Source organism: Podarcis filfolensis (genome assembly GCF_964270895.1).
Source record: "Podarcis filfolensis genome assembly, chromosome: 13".
NCBI lineage: Eukaryota > Metazoa > Chordata > Lepidosauria > Squamata > Lacertidae > Podarcis > Podarcis filfolensis.
Window position 1 is genome coordinate 17,223,062 of NC_139615.1, and position 20,093 is coordinate 17,243,154.

At 45.5% G+C, this 20,093-nt stretch overlaps 1 protein-coding gene across 2 annotated transcripts in view; it reads left to right on the plus strand.

Moving 5' to 3' along the window:
• Positions 1-2,755: 2,755 nt before the first annotated feature.
• The window catches only part of FAM83E (family with sequence similarity 83 member E), a 28,463-nt gene continuing 11,125 nt past the window's right edge, over positions 2,756-20,093 (plus strand). Inside the window, exons 1-5 of one of the 2 annotated variants that reach the window (XM_083582130.1) lie at positions 2,756-2,854; positions 9,803-10,129; positions 11,396-14,082; positions 15,561-15,728; positions 16,306-16,430. In XM_083582130.1, coding sequence (XP_083438256.1) covers positions 13,630-14,082; positions 15,561-15,728; positions 16,306-16,430 — 746 coding nt within the window. In that variant the 5' untranslated portion in view covers positions 2,756-2,854; positions 9,803-10,129; positions 11,396-13,629. Of the gene's footprint in view, positions 2,855-9,802; positions 10,130-11,395; positions 14,083-15,560; positions 15,729-16,305; positions 16,431-20,093 lie in introns of those variants that run through there. The other variant, XM_083582131.1, reaches the window with a different exon arrangement.

A 20,093-nucleotide genomic window follows, 5' to 3' on the forward strand; every position in this document is an offset into this window, starting at 1 on the left:
GACACATCATATGGCATTCATAGGCATGCAAACCATTATCTGGATTTGATTAGGACTCTAGTAAGCTGGCTGGCTAGTGCTATTGAGTTAGAAATCTAATTCTGGTTGTTCCAGGTAGAGGGGATGAATTGAATTCTTAAGTCTTATGTTGAGAAGTACATTTTGAAAGCATTGCTAATAACTCTCGCCAAAAGAAAAGGATTTCTCACAAACACAGAGACAATCTCAAGTTTTAAGCACCTGTGCTCAGGCGCACGTAGACTGATTCAAGCGGAAGAATCTGGCAAAATGTTTTGCCTGCGTATGCAGCAGAAGTGTTCTACAATAGCCGGACACGTGCCCCCCAAAATGGCAAGTGACAACAAGCCTAGAGGCATGGAGACAAGCTGGGGGGTGGTAAGAGCTATTTGGTACTATTTGTACTTGTCTCCCCTCCCCATCTTAGGCTGTTTACACACAGCTTATTTATTGTAGTACAAAAATGTAATTTTTCTACAGTAGAATTATTCATGCTCATCCTCAACAGGCTGCTTTCAACCTAGATTTAGGTCCTACCGTCTACAAGGGTGGGTGAGGTTACTTGATACTTATTTGAAAAGCTTCCCCTTTATAAAGTTATCCACGCTTTTTCCTCCCTGCACATACTCCAGGTGAATGAAGAAGGAGGTGGTGACTGATCTTGGTAGACATCCACCCACAACATCATTGTGCAGGTGTGGACACACACGCCCCTATTGTTGGGTGAAGGGAAGCTTTGCTTCTGCACATGACTTTGGCATGATGGGAAGTTTGGCTTCTGCACATGATTCTGCACAAACCGTTCTAATACTAAGACATTCCCTCATCACCCTAGAATGTTCAGTTCACATTGAGTTCATGAAAACATTATACCCTGACCTGTTCTTAATGAATAGTTGACCACATTTATCGGAACGTAATTGTTATGTCCTTTTAAGTCTTGCTATATCAGTCACTAGTTATAGTTTAGTAAGGAGGTTTTCATGGCTGTCTAGTTCTGTGTTCCCTTTCCCACACTTTAATCTATTCATGGTTAATGCTTATATGCAACCTTTGCTTTGTACTTGTGTTAACCAATCAGCAATAAGCACATATGTGGCAATGCTGTAATATTCAATAAAAGGGACTCCCCGAGACATGCTCGGGAGATGCCTCCCATATGACACTCCTCACTCGTCTGTCGTTTATTTCAACCCAACAGTTGGGACCGCCAACATCTGTTTCCTTGGTATATCTCTAGAATGTTTGGAATGGGAAAGCCATAGAATTTGGGAGAGGTGACACATCCTATCCAGCTGTGTGTGTGCATAAGGAAGGAACAAAAGAAGCAGTTTTAGGGACAGGCAGAAAAGAGGCAGAGTGTGAGCTGAAGTCTCTTAAAGCATCTTAGAGTACAAGATGCTTCTGCCTGGAGATATTATATGAGCTGGCACATCTACAAACTGGTAGGAGTGTGCATATTGCTTTTTTCTGTTTGTGCTTTGCATTGTATATAAATACATACATGTAAATATGTAAATAAAGCCAATATTTGAGAGATACATACAGTGGTACCTCGGGTTAAGTACTTATTTCGTTTCGGATGTCCGTTCTTAACCTGAAACTGTTCTTAACCTAAAGCACCACCTTAGCTAATGGGGCCTCCTGCTGCTGCCGCGCCGCCGGAGCATGATTTCTGTTCTCATCCTGAAGCAAAGTTCTTAACCTGAGGTACTATTTCTGGGTTAGTGGAGTCTGTAACCTGAAGCGTATGTAACCTGAAGCGTATGTAACCCGAGGTACCACTGGATTACAAAGGCACAATGCTGGCTGGAATGGATATGAGTTGTAGTCCAAAACGTCTGGAAGACATGAGGTTGGGGAAGGTTGCAGTAAGCCATGAACCATGGTTTACTGTGAACAAGCAGAGTGCTATTGCATGTGCCAGAATGGTCTTGCTTCACTTCTCCGCTAGCAAGAGCAGGAGCAAAACATAATGAGCCTTGGGTTTGCTGTGGCCTCTGAACCAGTGCTTATGCTTTGTTTCTCTCAAACAAACCATGATCAATCAGAAGGCCAAGAACAAACTTTGGCTTCAGACTGTGTTTATTGGAAGGAGAAGAAGTACTGAGCACTGGTTTTGTACTTGCACGGCTACTGCTCCTACTAAGTTTCTAGCTTCCTGGGTTGTCCAAATGTAGTCATTCACTCCTCTAAAGGAAAAGCCAACCGCAGGCAGCCGTGTGTTACTCCTGCAGCTTCATCCCAGTTGTGACAGTGGGAAGTAGCAGAGTGCAGAGAAAGGACTTCACACGGTCACCATTCTGGTAGGTGGCTGAGACTTGGCCAATAAAGATAAGTCAATTGACATCCTGGTACCGGCTTGACATAGGGATGGTGCCAGTCTAGAGGGCAAAATGGCATCTGATGCTCACAGATGTTGCCAGCTCCTTGCCTTGAGCTGCTGTGCGATTCCCCACCCCATCCAGACTGTGCATAAGGAGGGAAGTACATTTATCTGCTGAAAAACATTGTCTCTCCTAGCTACAGATGGCCCCCAACATACAAGTGTTGTCCAGAGAACTTCCCCTAACGCTCCCCCGCTTGCAAAACTGTCTTTTGGAATGGCAGCTACAATCGGCTGTTTGCACTGAGAGACTCTGTGCCCCTGGGGGGCCTGGGTAACCTTTGAAAATGCACTGCGTTGATCTCTTCTTGATCAGCTCCAGGCTGCAGGGCAGCTGCAACATTTCAGGTCAAGGGCTCCCAGAGTGAATCCGCTGAGGCGCCCGGGTAGGAAAGGCTGCAGCCTAGTCGCCATGCCTGCCCTTCTCCGTTGGACCCTCAAATATGACATGTAAGCAACATCCACTGCCCCCCCCTTCCAATCTTCCAACCCGAGGCTTTCTCCCTGCTCTTCCTAGGCTGCCTCTCTGCCAACCCTGGACTGCAGCCATCTCTCTGAGACAGGAAAGGCCCCAGATCGCATTTCATGACACTCTTTCTGCATATAAACAGCCGCCCCCAGCCCAGAGGCAGCCACATGGCAATGCCAGGCGAGGGATCCCTGCTTTTCGCAAGTTCCACATTGGATTCCTCACTCCCACCCTGAGTTTATCCCGCCTGGAGGAGGGGGGCTGGGTATTGGTAATTTTGCTCAATTAGCTGATGTTTCCCAGTGTGTGCAATATCATCCAGTTTCCATGGTGATGGGAGTGCCACGGTAACCAACAGGGCCTCTTTTCTTGTTCGCTACCTACTTCTCCCCATGCCATGCTGGCATGAGGAGTTGCACAAGGACAGGAGTGGGAAGAGACCCCAGGAACAGGGCTGGGCCTAGCTCGTTTGCCTCCACAGGGGAAATCAATTCCCCCCCACCCTTCTCCCCTTTCATCTCAAGAAATTTCAGCACACGTCTTCAGATCCTGTAGCGAGAAGTAAATTAGGCAGGTCTTAGCAGGAAGTGCCATTGAAAGGACAATTTTCTTGCCATCATGGGCACGTGGGCGTTTGACAGCTAGGTAGCGCCTGCCCTGGATTTAGTGCCAGTTCTTTCTCCACTTCCTCTTTCTCCACCTCCTCCTCCTTTCAGCAGCCCTCTGGAGGCCCAAGAAGCCAATCTTTTCTCTGGTTATGTTCACACAATATTTTACCCTGAGGAAACGTTTTTGTGTTGCTTCAATGACAGACACTACCGACATGCTAAAATGCTTAAGGAGACAGGCATAATCCCATCGTCAATTACTGAACCCTTTTTGGTTAGGCCTGCCTACTCCCTTGATTCTGTTTCTCAACATTTCTGTGTCAATAGCCCTATGAAAACACGCCCTAAGGTGAAAAAGAAGAGGTCTGGTTCTCAGGACTTGGTGGCTGAGCATACAGCAGTCCCCCAAACTTCTGCTGTCTGGTAGGGGATCCATCTTGCAGCAGTAGGTCATGCTACTACATGCAAATAAACAAGGCCTTCTCGGTTGCCACCCCAGAACTGTGGGATGTCCTTCCATCAGCTGTGTGCTTGGCTCCTTTCCTTCTGGTATTCCACAGACATGGACACTTTCATGTTGCTAGTCTGGGTCTGTTGTCACTGTTGTCTTTCTGTCCCTTTTTGTGTTTTCATTGTTCTTTGTTTTATTTGGGTTGGTTTTCATAGCTTTTAATGTTGTTTTGATTTACCCTTCTGTAAATTCTGTAAATGGGACGCGGGTGGCGCTGTGGGTAAAACCTCAGTGGCTAGGACTTGCCAATCGCATGGTCGGCGGTTCGAATCCCCGCGGCGGGGTGCGCTCCCGTCGTTCGGTCCCAGCGCCTGCCAACCTAGCAGTTCGAAAGCACCCCCGGGTGCAAGTAGATAAATAGGGACCGCTTACCAGCGGGAAGGTAAATGGCGTTCTGTGTGCTGCGCTGGCTCGCCAGATGCAGCTTGTCACGCTGGCCACGTGACCCGGAAGTGTCTGTGGACAGCGCTGGCTCCCGGCCTCTAGAGTGAGATGAGCGCACAACCCTAGAGTCTGGCAAGACTGGCCCGTATGGGCAGGGGTACCTTTACCTTTACCTTTACCTTTACCTAAATCGCCTCAAGCCCTTCGTGGTGAAAGTACAAATTTAGTAAAGACGGATCATCACCACCGCCAATAACAACAGCAAGGTTGCTTCCACCGCCAATGCCAAATTGCACCGGTAAAACATGAACTGGGCCTAAATTGGTCTCTCTGGGGCTTGAGCTGCAGTGTTTTCTAAAAAAATGTTGAGGGGTCCTCTCATTTTCCTACTCATATTGAAATACTGCCCCTCAATAAGGCCAAATTTAGTTTCACAAAATGTTTAGGAGTATCCCTCCAGAGAAAGCTTCAGATCTAGATCTGGGTACAGCCACAGCCATTCATTGTTCTGTCCTGACTCTTCCGAGCCAGCCTCTAGATGCTTCCAGACAACCTGCTTTATTGAGCATTTATTCTGATTTGTTTTCAGGGAGATGAGACAATAGTGGCTAATTAATGAGTTTTCATTCTGATTTGTTTTCGAGGTTCAATGTTATTGCGCACTTTCCAGTGCATTTCCCGCTCACATTCCTTACTGCAAAAAGACCGATCTTTTGGAGAAGGGGATTTGTTGCACAAGCCCTTCCAATAAGCTATAATTTTGCAACCTGAATTTGCTGGTGTGTGACTGAATCCCACCCAGAAATAGTGACAGTCTGAAAGCTTCCTCTGTCTCGTATTCTCACTCTCCCACCCAGTGGCGTAGCGTGGGTTGTCAGCACCCGGGGCAAGGCAAGTAATTTGCGCCCCCTAACCCGTGGATTTTAGTAGGGACAGAGAGCTGCAAGTGTGAGCGCGCCCCCCCCCCAGATGTTGCGCCCGGTGCGGCCAGCCCCCCCTGCACCCCCCACGCTACGCCACTGCTCCCACCCATACCTTGTTGCCTGCCCATCTCTTATATTTGCTTCAAGGAAGCGGCTTTTTTTAACAAAATCACTGCTCTAGGAAACCTGGGAGTGCTGAGCAGTAAGCATGCCCACGGTGCTATTTTGAATGTTATGCCCCCCCTCCACTAGAGTTGGGAAAGTTAGGGCCCAGGAGATGCATATTCGAGATAAAATTTACTGCTGCTACAGTCTTCTACCTGCAGTGCCTTTACCCCGCCTCATAATTAGGACAGTCTTGCTGCAAACTCATGAAAATAACTCCTGCCACACCTGAACTGCTAGATCAAAGGAAGGCAGCTGGCAAGTTGGGCTCCTTTGCGAGTTAATTATACTTTGTGTGTGTGTGTGTGTGTGTGTGTGTGATGTGCTAAATCTGGGTGCCAGATAGCTAGACACCAAAGGTCATGCACTTTTCCCTGCCTATTAACATGGCTAAAGCCTTTAAGGGCTACTGATGCATTGCTTTTCTGCAATTTGCTGGTAGTGGTTAAGAGCGGTGGACTCGTAATCTGGTGAACCGGGTTCGCTTCCCCGCTCCTCCACATGCAGCTGCTGGGTGACCTTGGGCCAGTCACACTTCTTTGAAGTCTCTCAGCCCCACTCACCTCACAGAGTGTTTGTTGTAGGGGAGGAAGGGAAAGGAGAATGTTAGCCGCTTTGAGACTCCTTCGGGTAGTGATAAAGCAGGATATCAAATCCAAACTCCTCTTCTTCTAAATTAAAATGGTGGTTCGGTACAAGCATTTTATATGGCATTATATTATATGGCAGCGTCCATCCCAATGGCCAATATCCATCTAAAAGATTTACTAAGAATAATAGAATCATAGATTTGGAAGGGACTCTGAGGATCATCTAGTCCAAACCCCTGCTGTGCAGTAATATGCAGCTGTCCAAATAAATTTAATTCCGCAAAAAAAATCCTGCAACAAATGCGGGGCCACTGGATTTGTGAGTCCTTGCAGAGAGTCCCCAAGTCCAGCAAGATGGATGGTAAGTGGCCATGTATGACTTGAAACCACAACACTAGAGTTCCTTGGAAGATTCAGGAAGGGGCCGTAGAAGGAAAAGATTTCACACAACAGGTTCTACCTGCCTTGGAGTGTGTGTTTTTTCCTTTGCTGGGGGTGCAGTTTGCTTCCTGGTGCTGGTTAAAAAAGAAAAAACTCAATAAAAATGCTTCCAGATTCCCAGATAGTTTTACATTTTTGTTTCACCACCACTAGGATTAAAGGTCAGATTTGGGTTTGGTCGTTTCTCATTTTCCTGGTTAGATTATCTCTACGGAACAGGTCATGCTGCTTTCTTTGCCCCTATAGCATTGGCAAGGAGTCAGTGCTTTAGGTCTGTGAGTTTCAGACTTCATTTGGGGAAGCCGTAAGGACTTAAGGAGAGGCTTGATGGATCAGACTAAAGATCCAGCCAACTGGGCATCTATCTTCCCTCAGCGGTCAGTGGATGCCTATGAGAAGCCTGTTGTTCCAGCAGTCAGTATTCTCTGGCATGCTGCCTATAATCCTGGATGTTGTGTATATAACTATCATGGAGCCCATCTCAGAAAAACCAGTTATCATTGCAGCCATCCATCAACTTCATTGTGGAGGAACTTATACACCATCTGCCCTAGAGAGTTGCAAAGTATTCTGGGACATGTACAGCCACTCCACTTTATGATTTGCAAATTGCTGCTGCTAATTAGTTACTTAACAATGTCTGTACTTTTCTGCATTTCCTTTCCCTCAGTCTAACCTCACAATCCCCGCCCCTTTCCCCAGCCATGTGTATATCTACCCAGTAAGTACCAGGAAAGGAAACGGTTGAAATGTAAATGTGAAATATTCTGGGACCACGAGAGCCTGGACTGGAGTTCAGTGTCATTTATCTGTGGGGGAAAGACAAAAACTAGTATAATGGCATGTTATTGCTTAAGGTGTGTAAACGACAACCATGCTTGCGCCTTGCTTTTATTGCAGGCTGGTTCAAAAGAAACAAGTCAACTCTCAGCTTACGCAGGGGTTACGTTCTGGGAATAGCGCATAAAACCAAAATTGCATATAGTCAAAACACACTTTCAACCTGAACTTTCTAACGCTCTCCCAAGGGCAATGAACACTCTCCATGCACCTGTAGGATTGCAGACAGAAAATACATCCATAAATAAAAAAACCAATCTAAACCAGAGTAATGATCAGAAAACAAACAGATTGTAGGAGTGCATTTATAAATAAATAAATAAAATTAAACCTGAGCAATAATCCCAAAGTAAACAGCCTGTACAAACACCTTGTTTTAAATGGCAAAAACTGCTGTAACAAATAACTCGGACAGAAAAACAATAAATAGAAAGAATCCAGTTTTGACAGGTGGCATAATGATGCAAATAACCGCAACTAGAAAAACAAATGAAGAATAACATAGGCAGCTGATTACTTTAGATGATTTTCTCAGCAACACAGATTTAATTTAACAAAATTGCATCTGATTTTTGCAGCTGCCACCACAAACAGACCCAATTTGAACATTATCGTTTGCCATTTAGTAAAAGCTCAGGACTGTGGTGGTTGTTTGAGCAGAAGATCTATAAGCAATTCTTTCCAAAGAGAGTAAACTGATATGCAGTGTTGACAATTATCCACCTCCTTGGAGCCACAAACAGAGAGTCTCATGTTCTTTCTACTAGGATCAGGGCATAGCTTCCTCATGCCAGTGAGTAACCCCAAATGTGAAGAATTTTTGTTTTTTTCAACACCAGGAACATTGGCAGAAAAGCCAGCTCCCATTCAAGTTATTCATGGCTTGGGCTCAGATGGGCTCTTGCAAATTGCTGTAATTTTTCACAGTTTATTGCAGAATGCTATCTGCTGGGATGGGCAAACATAGCCAGCACCCAAGCAAGAAGCCTGGTGGCCTCCCTCTGAGAAAGGACCCTGTGTGTAGAAGGGATGGGTGGGAGGGAGGTAGAAGAGAGATGGAGCCCAAATATATTCAAAACACAGGCGTGTGTGTGAGATAGAGAGAAATTTTAAAGGATGATCTATTTGATTAACAAATTATGTAGTAGGACATCTCCCTGGGCAGACAGAACGGTTGAGAAGGGAAATGGGGAGGCCCCATGAGAGACCAGAATGCTGGTAATGTTGTCATTGTCTTTGCAAAGGTCTCTGCAAAAGTTGTTTATAACCGTAACACATTATCCCTATCTGCACATATAAGTGACATATTAGTGCAAGCTGGTTGCTTTGCTACTGTTCATCCCTTTCTTCTATGTAGAAACAAAGTCTGGCTAGATGTGCACTCCAGCACAGCAGGGCATAGGAAGCAGCTGCCTTAATCTAAGCCAGACCATTGCTCATTCTAGTTCAGTGCTGTCTACACTGACTGGCAGCAGCGATCCAGGATTTCAGTCGGGGTGGTCCCCTAGCCTTACCTGCAGGCCAGGAATTGAATCTGGAATCTTCTGCATCAATATCATCATCATCATCGTAATTTTATTATTTATATGCCACCCATCAGACTGGATTGCCCCAGCCACTCTAGGCGGCTCCCAACAAAATATTAAAAACACAATAAAGCATCAAACATTAAAAACGTCCCTATACAGGGCTGCTTCAGATGTCTTTTAAAAGCCATATGGTTGTTTATTTCCTTGACATCTGATGGGAGGGTGTTCCACAGGGCGGGTGCCACCACCGAGAAGGCCCTCTGCCTGGTTCCCTGTAACCTCACTTCTTGCAGTGAGGGAATTGTCAGAAGGCCCTCAGAGCTGGACCTCCAAGCAAAGCAGATGCTTTGCTATTAAGTTATGGCCTGTTCACAATCTCCAAAGAGGTTTAAAATTCCCAAACTGGTGGAGCATAGGAGTGAGGTCGATTTACTGCCCTTTCACAATTTATAATGAAATGGTAGATGAGCACAACCACCAAATCATTGACTAGTAGAAAACACAACATCTGCAGAATTAAGGATATGTAAATTAAATTTTAAAAATTTCCAAAACCGTATGGGTACTTGGACAAAGGGGAAGTTATATCACTCACAAAGAATGACGTCACGGAAATCAGCCAATCAGTGCTCTTGAGAAGCGGACAATCACCTTCATGCAGCTTTGAGGGATACAGTACATACAGGTGCAACAAATGGGAACTAAATGCGTATTACCACCCACACTCCAAAGCAATGTTTGTGCATAAATGTCCTGTGTCTGGAGACACGGCTCCAAGTGTGATCTGATCATGCAGATATCCCAAGAGCCAAGGAGAAAAGAGGGGGTGTTGCCTACACTCCTAGTCATGCAAATGAAGGGGACAACCAGAGCTCACCTCTCTCCCACCCCACCCCTGCTTGGTATGCAATTGTCTCATTAATTAAAATTCTCCGCAGGCTGCATTGTTTGCTTACAGGGGAGGGCGATTCCTCTAAGCTACCTTGGCAGCCAGACTCCTAACAGGTGCTTTGCAAATAATCAATCCCTGGGCTTCCGGGATCGGTGAGCTGCTTCTACTCTCCACCTGGCAACAAGCTCAGGAAGGGCAGCTGCTGAAGACAACTCCAAAAGTCGGTTTGGACACAGAGAGGGAGAGGGTTGGGCATTCCATGGCTACCCTCTGAGCACAGTCCTGGATACAGCATCTCTCGCTCTCTCATGAGGAAGAGCAATAAACAGGGGACTTAAAAGAGGATATACACCCGGAACTCCCAAGCAAGCAGGTATGCGGTGTGAAAAAGGAAGAATGAACTGGATAGTTTAGCGAGGTCTCCTAGAAGAAAGGGTAGGTGGAGAGCATGAGGTTTTTGCTTGTTACTCCTTCGCAAAGGAGCTGCTGTCTGCTGTGTTGGTAAAGGCGAAAAACAACACCTAAGCAACTTGGGGGAGTAGCTATTAAGTTAGGTCTCAAGTGTTTTTGGAGAAGGGAGATTTGAGTCCTACAGAGTTAAGGAAAGGAAGGAAGGATGGAAGAATACAGGCTGCTGGAGAGGAAAGTGATGTGACCCAGTTGTAAAATAGGTAGGGGACCCTGTACCTTTAATAGTTGTGTCAAAGGCAGAAGTTGTGTTGCTGGCCTTCTCTGCAATTGTAAACGGCATCTATGCTACAACTTCTTATAATCCGTCACCCTGGGGGGAGGCTTTTTAATGGATTAGAATCACAGCTTCCCCCCTCCCTGTCATTCCCCCATTTGCTTGGGTGGCTCTTGTGCTTTTAAAGCTGGCAGAAATTCAACAGGTTGGGCAAACTTTCCCTATCACTGCATCAGTTCCTGTCACAGACATTTAGAAAGAGATTACGAGAAAACTCCTGACTGAAAAGTGTGGCGTCTCTAAAGCGGGTGGACATAGTCCAGGATTTTCTCTGGAAATGAATGGGTGGCATGGGAACATGGTTTGATGGCCTTACAGTTTAAAAAAAAAAATCATCCTGACTTACGGCTCCTTAATTAATATTTATTTTATCATTACTTTCATATCACAACTTTCCTCCAAGGAGCTAAAAAGTGGTGTGCCAAGTTCTCCCCAACCTAATTTCACCCTCTCAACAACCCTGTGAGGTAGGATAAGCTGAGAGATGGTGGCTGGCCCCATGTCAGCCACTGAGTTTCATGGCTGAGTGGGCATTTGAACCCGGGCCTTCCAGATTGTAGCCCAGCAGTCTAACCACTGCACTGTGTGTTACACCCTCCTCTCTTTGTAGAGGACCCAAGAGTCCCTGCTTCCTTTGGTTTCTATAGAGCCCTCTAACTCACCATAAAGGTGGGGTTCTAAATAAACAACGCAATATAATCTTATCTGCAATTTCCTGTGTGGCACCTAATGTACCTGGCAGGCTTGGGTTGGACAGGCAGTGAAACAGGAGTGGCTGTTTTCTCAAGGAAGTCCACCACAGTCTTGTAAAGTACTATTTCCTTCACTCTTCTGGAGAAACACGAGCAGAACAATCTCATTATACTATTCCTCCACTCTTCTTGTATGCTTTAGGAACTGTGGCCGTACAAAGGGATGGCCCCCGATTCAGCCGAGGAGATGCACCTGCAGCTGTGAAAGGACATCCTTCTTTAAACTGATGGCTTCCTCCTCACCTCCCTGGGAAAGCAATTCCCACCCACTGCATAACAGGAAAATCAGCCTGCAGAAGATATGTTCAGTTGTGAACCTGTCACACATCTGAATGGCTGAGATCTAAGAAGCTGAGCAGGTAAAAAGAGGATATGTGCTCCTGTTCATTGGATGGAAATCCCAGTGCTGAATCTTGAAAGCTGATTGGCTAAGAAGAATCGGCAGCCTTAAACTCTTCCTTGGATAAAAGGAGGAAAGATTTCATAATGCTAATTCACCAGTCAGCAGGGATGCACTCTTCATCCTCATAGGCTAAGAACAGAATATTATTTCACTGGTTGATTGGCTGGAGAGTCTGGCCGGCATGGGATTTTAATTTCTTCTTCATTCATTGGGTCTGCTTAAGGCACTTGTTCCAGGAACTGACAGACTGCCATTGGTCAAGGACTGTGGGAATTTCCACCTTTGGGGTGACCTAGACCCAGTTGTTTATTCACAGAAAATAGCAATCATCCTAGCAGATAACTGGTGCAGAATATTCTCATTGCCTAGGTGAGGATAACTTCTGACTTCTGGCCTGTAACAGAAGACGAAACTTCTCACCAGAAACAACTGCATCTAGGAAAGTTGGAACTCTTTGATTAATCATTTTGAGATGTTTCTACACTCTCACACAGCCATTTTCTGCAAGTGTGGGAAAGTGTCTGCAAGTGGAAGGACGAGTAGTGGTTTTTCCAAATGAACTTCTGGGAAGAAGGTTTTGGCTTTGTGAATGTGTAGGAGGTGTATTTCCTTTTTGTAAAAAAAAATCGTCTGAAGCTGCAAAAAAGAGGATTGCACAGACTGGCAGAAGACGTCAGAGAAAGAACTGTTCTCGAGATGTGCCTTAAAAGGTTACCTGGCAAGACAAGATAATGTGCCAGCTGATGCACTGTTCCACAAACTCAACAAGAGAACCTAGGAGATTTATGCTCTTGGATGCTGTTTTTTAAACCCAATAGGCTCAACTCCCAACCAGAGAGCCCAGCTTGTATTATTCTCACTGTTCTAACCTTCTAGACCTCCCTGCCCACCCAAGTGTCACACAGCTTGCTGGTTCCCTTTAGTCCTTGCCTACTAAGCAAGAGTTTCCTCCTGCCCCACATTCTGCTAATCTCATCATCCCCCATAAAGATTGCGGAGTCCAGTTGCATACAAGAGAGCTGATAGCCCAACTAGAGATTTGTTCCATAGGCTCTTAGTTTCAAATGAATTTCCCATAATTTCCACCAGTGGGAATGAAGACAATTCACAAACTGAAGTGGGTGACAGCTCTAGTAGATTATTTTTGTTTGTAAATGTCCTGTGTCCTGTGTAAAGGTGGCACAACCTTGAATTATGATTCAAGGGGATGCTAGAGTAACAGGCAAACAGTTGTGTCGCCACCAGCTCTAGCACTGGTTAGTACAACTAGTACTTTGGGCATTTGTTTTGTATTTTACGGCTGTTCCCCATCCACCCCCGGACATATTTTTTGAGCAGTGATTACCAGGATAACTACTGTTACTCATACCTTTGGATGTAGATCATATTGTGTTTAGGGTTAAAAGGGTTTTAGAATCAAATTATACTCTTCGTGAGGCTGAGATCTGGAATCTAGAGGCACCAACTCTATTTTGACACGTACCATGAAAACGGGTTGCCTATATGAATGTAAATAGAGAGCAGGTGATAAGGAGTTATGGATGTGGTAAACTGAGATGCAGTGTCAACATTAGGCTTCACTGGACAAGGGGTGGAAGGAGGTCCTGAGTCCTGGTATCCAGCATTAGAATAATCCAGTGTGCCATCAGGGTTTAGAAAGTGAAACTAAGGCGCTTAGGTCACCTGAAAACGGTGAAAGTTATGGTTGAATTAGCCACTGGGGCTGTCCCATGAACAATGATCATTCTTATTTCTATGCCCTCAACAGCTGCAGAGGCTAAAATCCACACACAGAAGTTCTGTTAAAGAGGCAGGAGCAGGGCACGCTGTTTCTTTTTCGACATGACAGAAGGATTTTAGGTTAAGGATGCAAGATTATATGGCTGCATACCCAGAGGGTTTGGAAAGGCCCGCTCTGGTTACAGGGTAGAGTTGTGGGTACTGTATAATTTAATGCCCTTTCCCCAAAGGCCATGGCAGGTTCCCAGGTCCTCTGCTTGGAGAGCGAAGAGCCGTATGCTAAAGTAACGGAATCGAACCCTGAATTTTATTATTGTGAGGGTCAGCGGGTAGCCCTCGAAGCGCTGCTCGCTAAAGGCGAAGAGGCGTTTAAGGAGTGCGTCTCCCAGGAAAAGCTGCGCCCCTTTCTGTCAGATGGAGAGCTGCAGGAACTGAAGGCAGCTGCAGCAGACTCGCGGGCTCCCTCGCCAGGTGGAATTGGCAATGGTGGCCGCGGGGGCAAGGGATCAAGCCTCAGCTACTGGCCTGGACGTTCGGACGAGCCTACTCCAGAGCTGGAGCTAGGGTGGCCGGAGAACAGCGTTTGGAAAGGGATTACCCGTGTGGAGGTCTATACCCACCCACCAGGAGAGGGAGCGCCCCACATCAAGGAGCTGGTGCGAAGATACATCCAGCAAGCCAACAAGGTACTGAGGAAAGGTAGCAACATCCTTCTAGATGTTGTGGATATGGAGGAGAATAGCCACATTAGCCAAAGGTGCATTTCTAAAACATACATTTCCACATAATTACCGTACTTCACAACAACCCCCGCTCTGTTTCTCTTTTTATCTCTCATCTCTCTTAAAACTGCCCCCCCTCTATTGCGAGTGTGATTTGTGATCCACAATAAAAAAAGGATCAAAAACAATGGCACAAATAGTATTGATTCTCTGTCTTCGGGAAATTAAATTAAAACACCACCACTTGGGAGAACTTTTCTGTTGCAGCTCAACTGAGCAGATGCAGACTGTGATCCTATAATCACTAACCTGGGAGTAAGCAGCACTGAACTTGGTAAAGTTACTTTCCAAACAGACACATACAGGATTTTGCTCTAAATTCCACTCCACTCCACCTCTAGAGAGTTTCCTCAAAACATGCTGAGAGCCATTTTTGTTTGTGCAGGGTTTTATTTATTTATTGTCATCATTCCTATATTTGTGTTCCCCCTTCACAAAGTGGAGGGAAATTCAGAGCATTTTTACCCTAATCAATTTCCTTGGAAGTGAGAGGATGGGAGTTGATGGTGCTCTCTTACTGGTGTATTTACAGATTTACAGGTTCAGCAAGTAGGACAGAGGTCAGAAGCAAACATGCAGTCCATCTTAGTATTATAATCACATCTATCTTTATGTCCTCAATCCAAATCTCAAAGTATTGCTTTCCAGCTGTATACACACACAGTATCAATTTCAGTACCAACATACTATCACCCAAATTGAAATCTCATTAAATTAAATACAAAAATCAAATCTATACAAATTTGTACAAGGTTAAAATGGCAGTTTAGTGAAAGAAATTATAATTTTGTTTTTAGATTCAAGATGGGGAACCTGTTGACCTCCAGATGGTAATGGACCACAACTCCCATCATTAGCCATGTTGACTTGGGCTGATGGAAGCTGGAGTCAAAAAACACCTGCAGGGCCAGATTCCCCAACACTGCTTTAGGCAATGTACATATATGTTGCAGCAGGCACCATCTTAAAAGAGATATTCTCTCCTGTGTGAGAGTGAAGAGGGGAATGCTTTTTAATATATGCATCTGATCGATCAATCACTTAAGGGTTGCAACACCAGTACAAATGGATGTAACTTGCATTCCAGATGCTTGAATTAACCATTTTCTTTGTAAGCCCGCCTTGGAAAGAAATCTCAAATTTCCTTATTCAGTAAGCAACCAGAGGGGAGGCTCATGAGGGAGGGAGAAGACTCAGAACAAAAGCCAGCGATATATTTGCTCATTCAACAGTAAGGATGCAAATCGAGTCACTGTGCATACAACACACACACCTGACTTGGCTCTCATCACTGTTGATTTGGGGATATTTAATTCTGAAAGCAAAATTGCATGACTTCTGTCTAGTTATATATCCCACAAGCCAAATTTTTTTTCCTCCAGGTGATTGCCATTGTCATGGATGTTTTCACGGACCCCGACATCCTCTTAGATCTGTATGATGCAGCACTCAGGCGCCGAGTCCCCGTCTACATCATTCTCAGCAGAGAGCATCTTGCCTCCTTCCTCACCATGGCTGAGAAAACGTGCCTTAATGTCCGTCACACAGAGGTGAGATGGGGAGGGCTTTGGTTCTGTGCAGGTCTCTCCACCCCCAGAGGCAGAGGCAGCTGCATCTCAGTTGACTCTCACCTTCTGTGCTTTCCAAAAAACAAGGAATCACTAGCAGACTTTGCTAAAATAATAGGGGCAAAGGTTGGTTTGTGGTGCCTTTGGAATGAGGTCCCCAAGGAGGTGCATCAGAAGGGATACCACCATTATTATTCTTTAGATACACAGTGCAAACCTGTATAGTCTACTCAGAAGTGAGACATGCAGAATTCAATGGGGCATACGCTTAGGTAACTGGGTACAGGATTGCAGCCTCAAAAGAAGCAGCAGCAGCAGCAGCAAAGCAGGTATCTTTTAATTGGTTTGGGGGGAATTCTAGCACCAGTTCATTACTCAAGTTTTGTAAGTGGGATGCAAGCATTCCTTTTGCCCAGAAGTAGTGCAGGAAAACAGTGGAAGATAGGGGTGCCTGGCGTGCTCTGGTCCATGGGGTCACGAAGAGTCGGACACGACTGAACAATGAAGTGCAGGGAAAATGTAGTGGCTGTTTCTATATAATTGTTCAACCCCTTTTTAGAATCTGAGAGTCCGAGTCATCCGGGGTTGCACTTTTCAAAGCAGACAGCAGAAGCAGGTCACAGGGACCGTGAAGGAGAAATTTGTCCTGGTTGACGGGGAAGTCGTGATCACTGGCAGCTACAGGTAAGGAGTTCTCCTTACCTCTTCTTAAAGAGCATTTTTGCAGTGCGTGAGCTGCTGCAAATGGAGCAAAGCTTTAAAGAGTCACACCTGCACTCTTTGATACTCAGGGTGCCTCTGGACCCATGTGGGACTCAGAGGCACTTTGGAGAAGGGGTGGGGGAGGGAATTTGATTCAGTTTGCATTGAAAGTCAAACTTACCTAATTTGCCCTTACCAAAACACAGGCAGCCTTCAAAATTCACACTCCTCTGAATTTTCTCCAGACAGTAACGTATACAAAAATTGCACATTGTACTGCAAAGTGTGTAGATAAATGCAGGTGTTTGGGGAAATAAGATATAAAAATGCATTACATTAGGCAAAACTTTTTTGCAAAAATGTGTACATCAGGCAAAATTGCATACAAAAATGTGTATATTGAGATAAATTTGCATTTAAATTCTAATGAATCTTCACAAGGACTTTAATAAACATAAACATAATAAACTGTTGTAAACTAAGAGGCTGACAGATTCACCCATCCCCACTCTGAGAAGCTAAAGTTGGCAGCTGCGGCTGTTCCGAGCTTTGCTCCATTTGCAGAAGTGAGCCTGCTATAGAAAATGCATGGAGGGGACTGAAGGCTACTTTGGCACTGTTGCTTGGGAAAGGGAAGGGGTGACAAGGTCCTGCACCTGTGCCTGGTGGTTTGGCCTTAGTGGCTGCACTGGAGAAAGTGTCCCCATCATGCCTCTGGAGTGAGGAATCTTTGGCCCTCCGGAAGTTCCTGAACTACTGATCCATTGGTTATGCTTGCTAAGGCTGATGGGAGTTGTATGGGCCAAAGGTTTCCTACACCTGCTCTGAGTGTATTACCCCAAGATTGGAAGCTGCCTGAGACCATGTTTTGGCTTCCACACTTTGCCTCTTTCAAGTTAAGGGGACCCACAGAGTACATCTTGTCCATGGGCCCTTAAAATCTGGAGCTGGCATGGATGTTGCACCCTCCCCCATTTCTTTCCTGGAATAATTGCATCTCATTCTATTTTCATGCTACATACTCAGCTCCTGATCCCCCTATAATTACTCACAGTGAAGACTGCCAGACTCGGTAGAAAACTAGAGTTGCCACCTTTTGTAGAGGCAGCCTCTGTGTCTTTAACGAGCCACATGACAGGCAAGAATACAACAAGCGATGCTTTTTGACAGCACACTGCTGGGGAACGCTGCCTCTGTTCCGTTTCTGCCTGTCATACACATGTTTAATGTGTTAAAGAGCCTCTCTTTGCATGGCAGAAAAGATGGCATCCCATATAGGAGATGGATCTCTGCGACTACAACCTCCCACACGAGGGGTTGATGCATGTCTTGGGGCACAAAATACCTGCCACCGACAAAGTGTCCTTCTCCCAGGGACTTCAAATTACATCATATGATTTATTGTTTGTTTCAGTGCAACTTTAGTATTTGTTTTGATGTGACTGGAAATACGGCCTTTTCTGCTTTAGTTCTCAGTTGTCAGCAGAGAGAGCCTGTGACGGTGCTGAAATTCAGCTGGATTTGGGCCAGGGATTTGGGATTATTACTTGACAGGACTCCTTCCTAATTGGTTCCAGGACTTGCTGGCATCCATTAGCAGATTTCCTAGAGAGTGACAACTCAGCCATAGTTCAATCTTTAGTTTCAGCAGAAACTGATTCATTTCCTAGTTTCTTCCACATTCCACTCAGCTTAAGAGCCCTAAGAGCCCAGGAATTAAGGCACTGTATCTCATTTCTCAAGGACACAGTGGTGGCTGCTGCCCATTGGAGCTGGTTGCGCAGAAGGCAAGGAGGCCAGCAGCAGGTGGCGGCAGAGCCAGCAACAAGCAGAGCAAAATGATTCTAGCTTTGCTGAATTTAGGTAAAACTAAAGAGGAGGAGGGTGGGATGCGGGTGGCGCTGTGGGTTAAACCACAGAGCCTAGGACTTGCTGATCAGAAGGTCGGCGGTTTGAATCCCCGCAATGGGGTGAGCTCCCGTTGCTCAGTCGCTGCTCCTGCCAACCTAGCAGTTCCAAAGCATTAAATACGCCAGAAGCGGCTTAGTCATGCTGGCCACATGACCTGGAAGCTGTACGCCGGCTCCCTTGGCCAGTAAAAGGGAGCCAGTAAAGCGAGATGAGCGCCGCAACCCCAGAGTTGGTCACAACTGGACCTAATGGTCAGGGGTCCCTTTACCTTTTACTAAAGAGAAGGAAGCTGACAGTCAGGACCAACATCTGGGGTTGTTGTATATAGGCAGGCAGACAGTGGGGAACTGGCTGAGGGGAGGCTGAGGTCGGTGAAGCAGTACCACATTTGCCCTACACTGCTGCCTGGTCTTCTATATATGGTGATACTTCCGCAATGTGTTGTTCTCCTTCCTTCTGTAACGTCATCAAAGTGATGTCACCACCTATGACCTCAAGAGGCTTAAACTGGAAGTCCTCCATGGAATCTGCCAATGAGCTTTTGGCATCCATTGTGATGCTGTTGCTTAAGCAGCCATCAAATTCTGCTAGACTGATGCCCAACGTTCATTCTATCCCTTGAGTGGGTCAGAGTTGCAGGGCTGGTGATTTATTGGTACCACGTGCTTCGTAGACAGAGAAACACAAGAGTTAGGACCTGGTTTTGGAGCTTTGTGTACTGAGTTACTGAAGCTCACAAAAACCCCAGCTGACACTGACTTTCTGGGAATCCCATGCAGATCAAGCAAAATATTTGTTTTGAAGCTGCAGGGCATGGAGTATCTCCACTGGAGGCCAAACAGTCATAAGGACTTTTGAGTTATGAGTTCATCAGTGAGGACTTTCATTTCTGGAACTAGGAGATCTAAAGCTGTCTTTGTGATTTGCTCCTGGAAAGAAAGCTGCTATTTGGGAAGCACAGACTGATCTGACATTGTAGCTCATTTCCAAAGCTATAAGCTTCCTCTGTGTAAGATTCCTGTATCTCAAGAAAAGCCAGATCTACAAAATGTAAGGAATCTGGTTTAGTGATGAATAAAGTCAAGCTGGGTAGTAGTACTATTGGTTTTTGAAAACCACATGGTAGAGAAAACCCAGGTTAAGAGCTTCCTTTGAAAGAAGAGAAAGCTGGGATCCAACCTGTTGAAAAAACAAGTTTCTGCGTTTCAGAAAACCTGCAGCCACCAGCTGAGAATTTTTTTCTTTTCTGGGACCAGGAAATCAAGACTATTCATTTTATTGGAAAACAGGGCTTGAAAAACAAGACAACTCTACTTCTGAATTTTCTGAAGCCACAAAAAAGAGAGGTGGAGAAATAAAATAAATCAGCTGGTGGAGAGGATTTTAGAAGGTTACGATCATCTTCATTTCTGTTACTTAGGAAATAACTCTCTTATTCTCAAGCAGCAAGTGATGAAGCATCCTGTGCACTTGGGCCTTGTATATCTTCTGGTCTGTGTGCTGCCCTCCATATTTTCCAAGGAATGCTACTTTTGTGACATCACTGCCTCAGCCAAATGCCCAGCCACCAAGATGAGTTGTGCCGAAGATGAAGACTGCTTTGTGGGCCAAGGAGCTGCTTTGGGGGTATCAATGATCCAAAACAAGGGTTGTACTCGCTCCATCAACTGTGGCAAAGAGCAACCTGTTGCCCACATGGGGGTAACCTACAGTTTGGTCACCAACTGCTGCCAG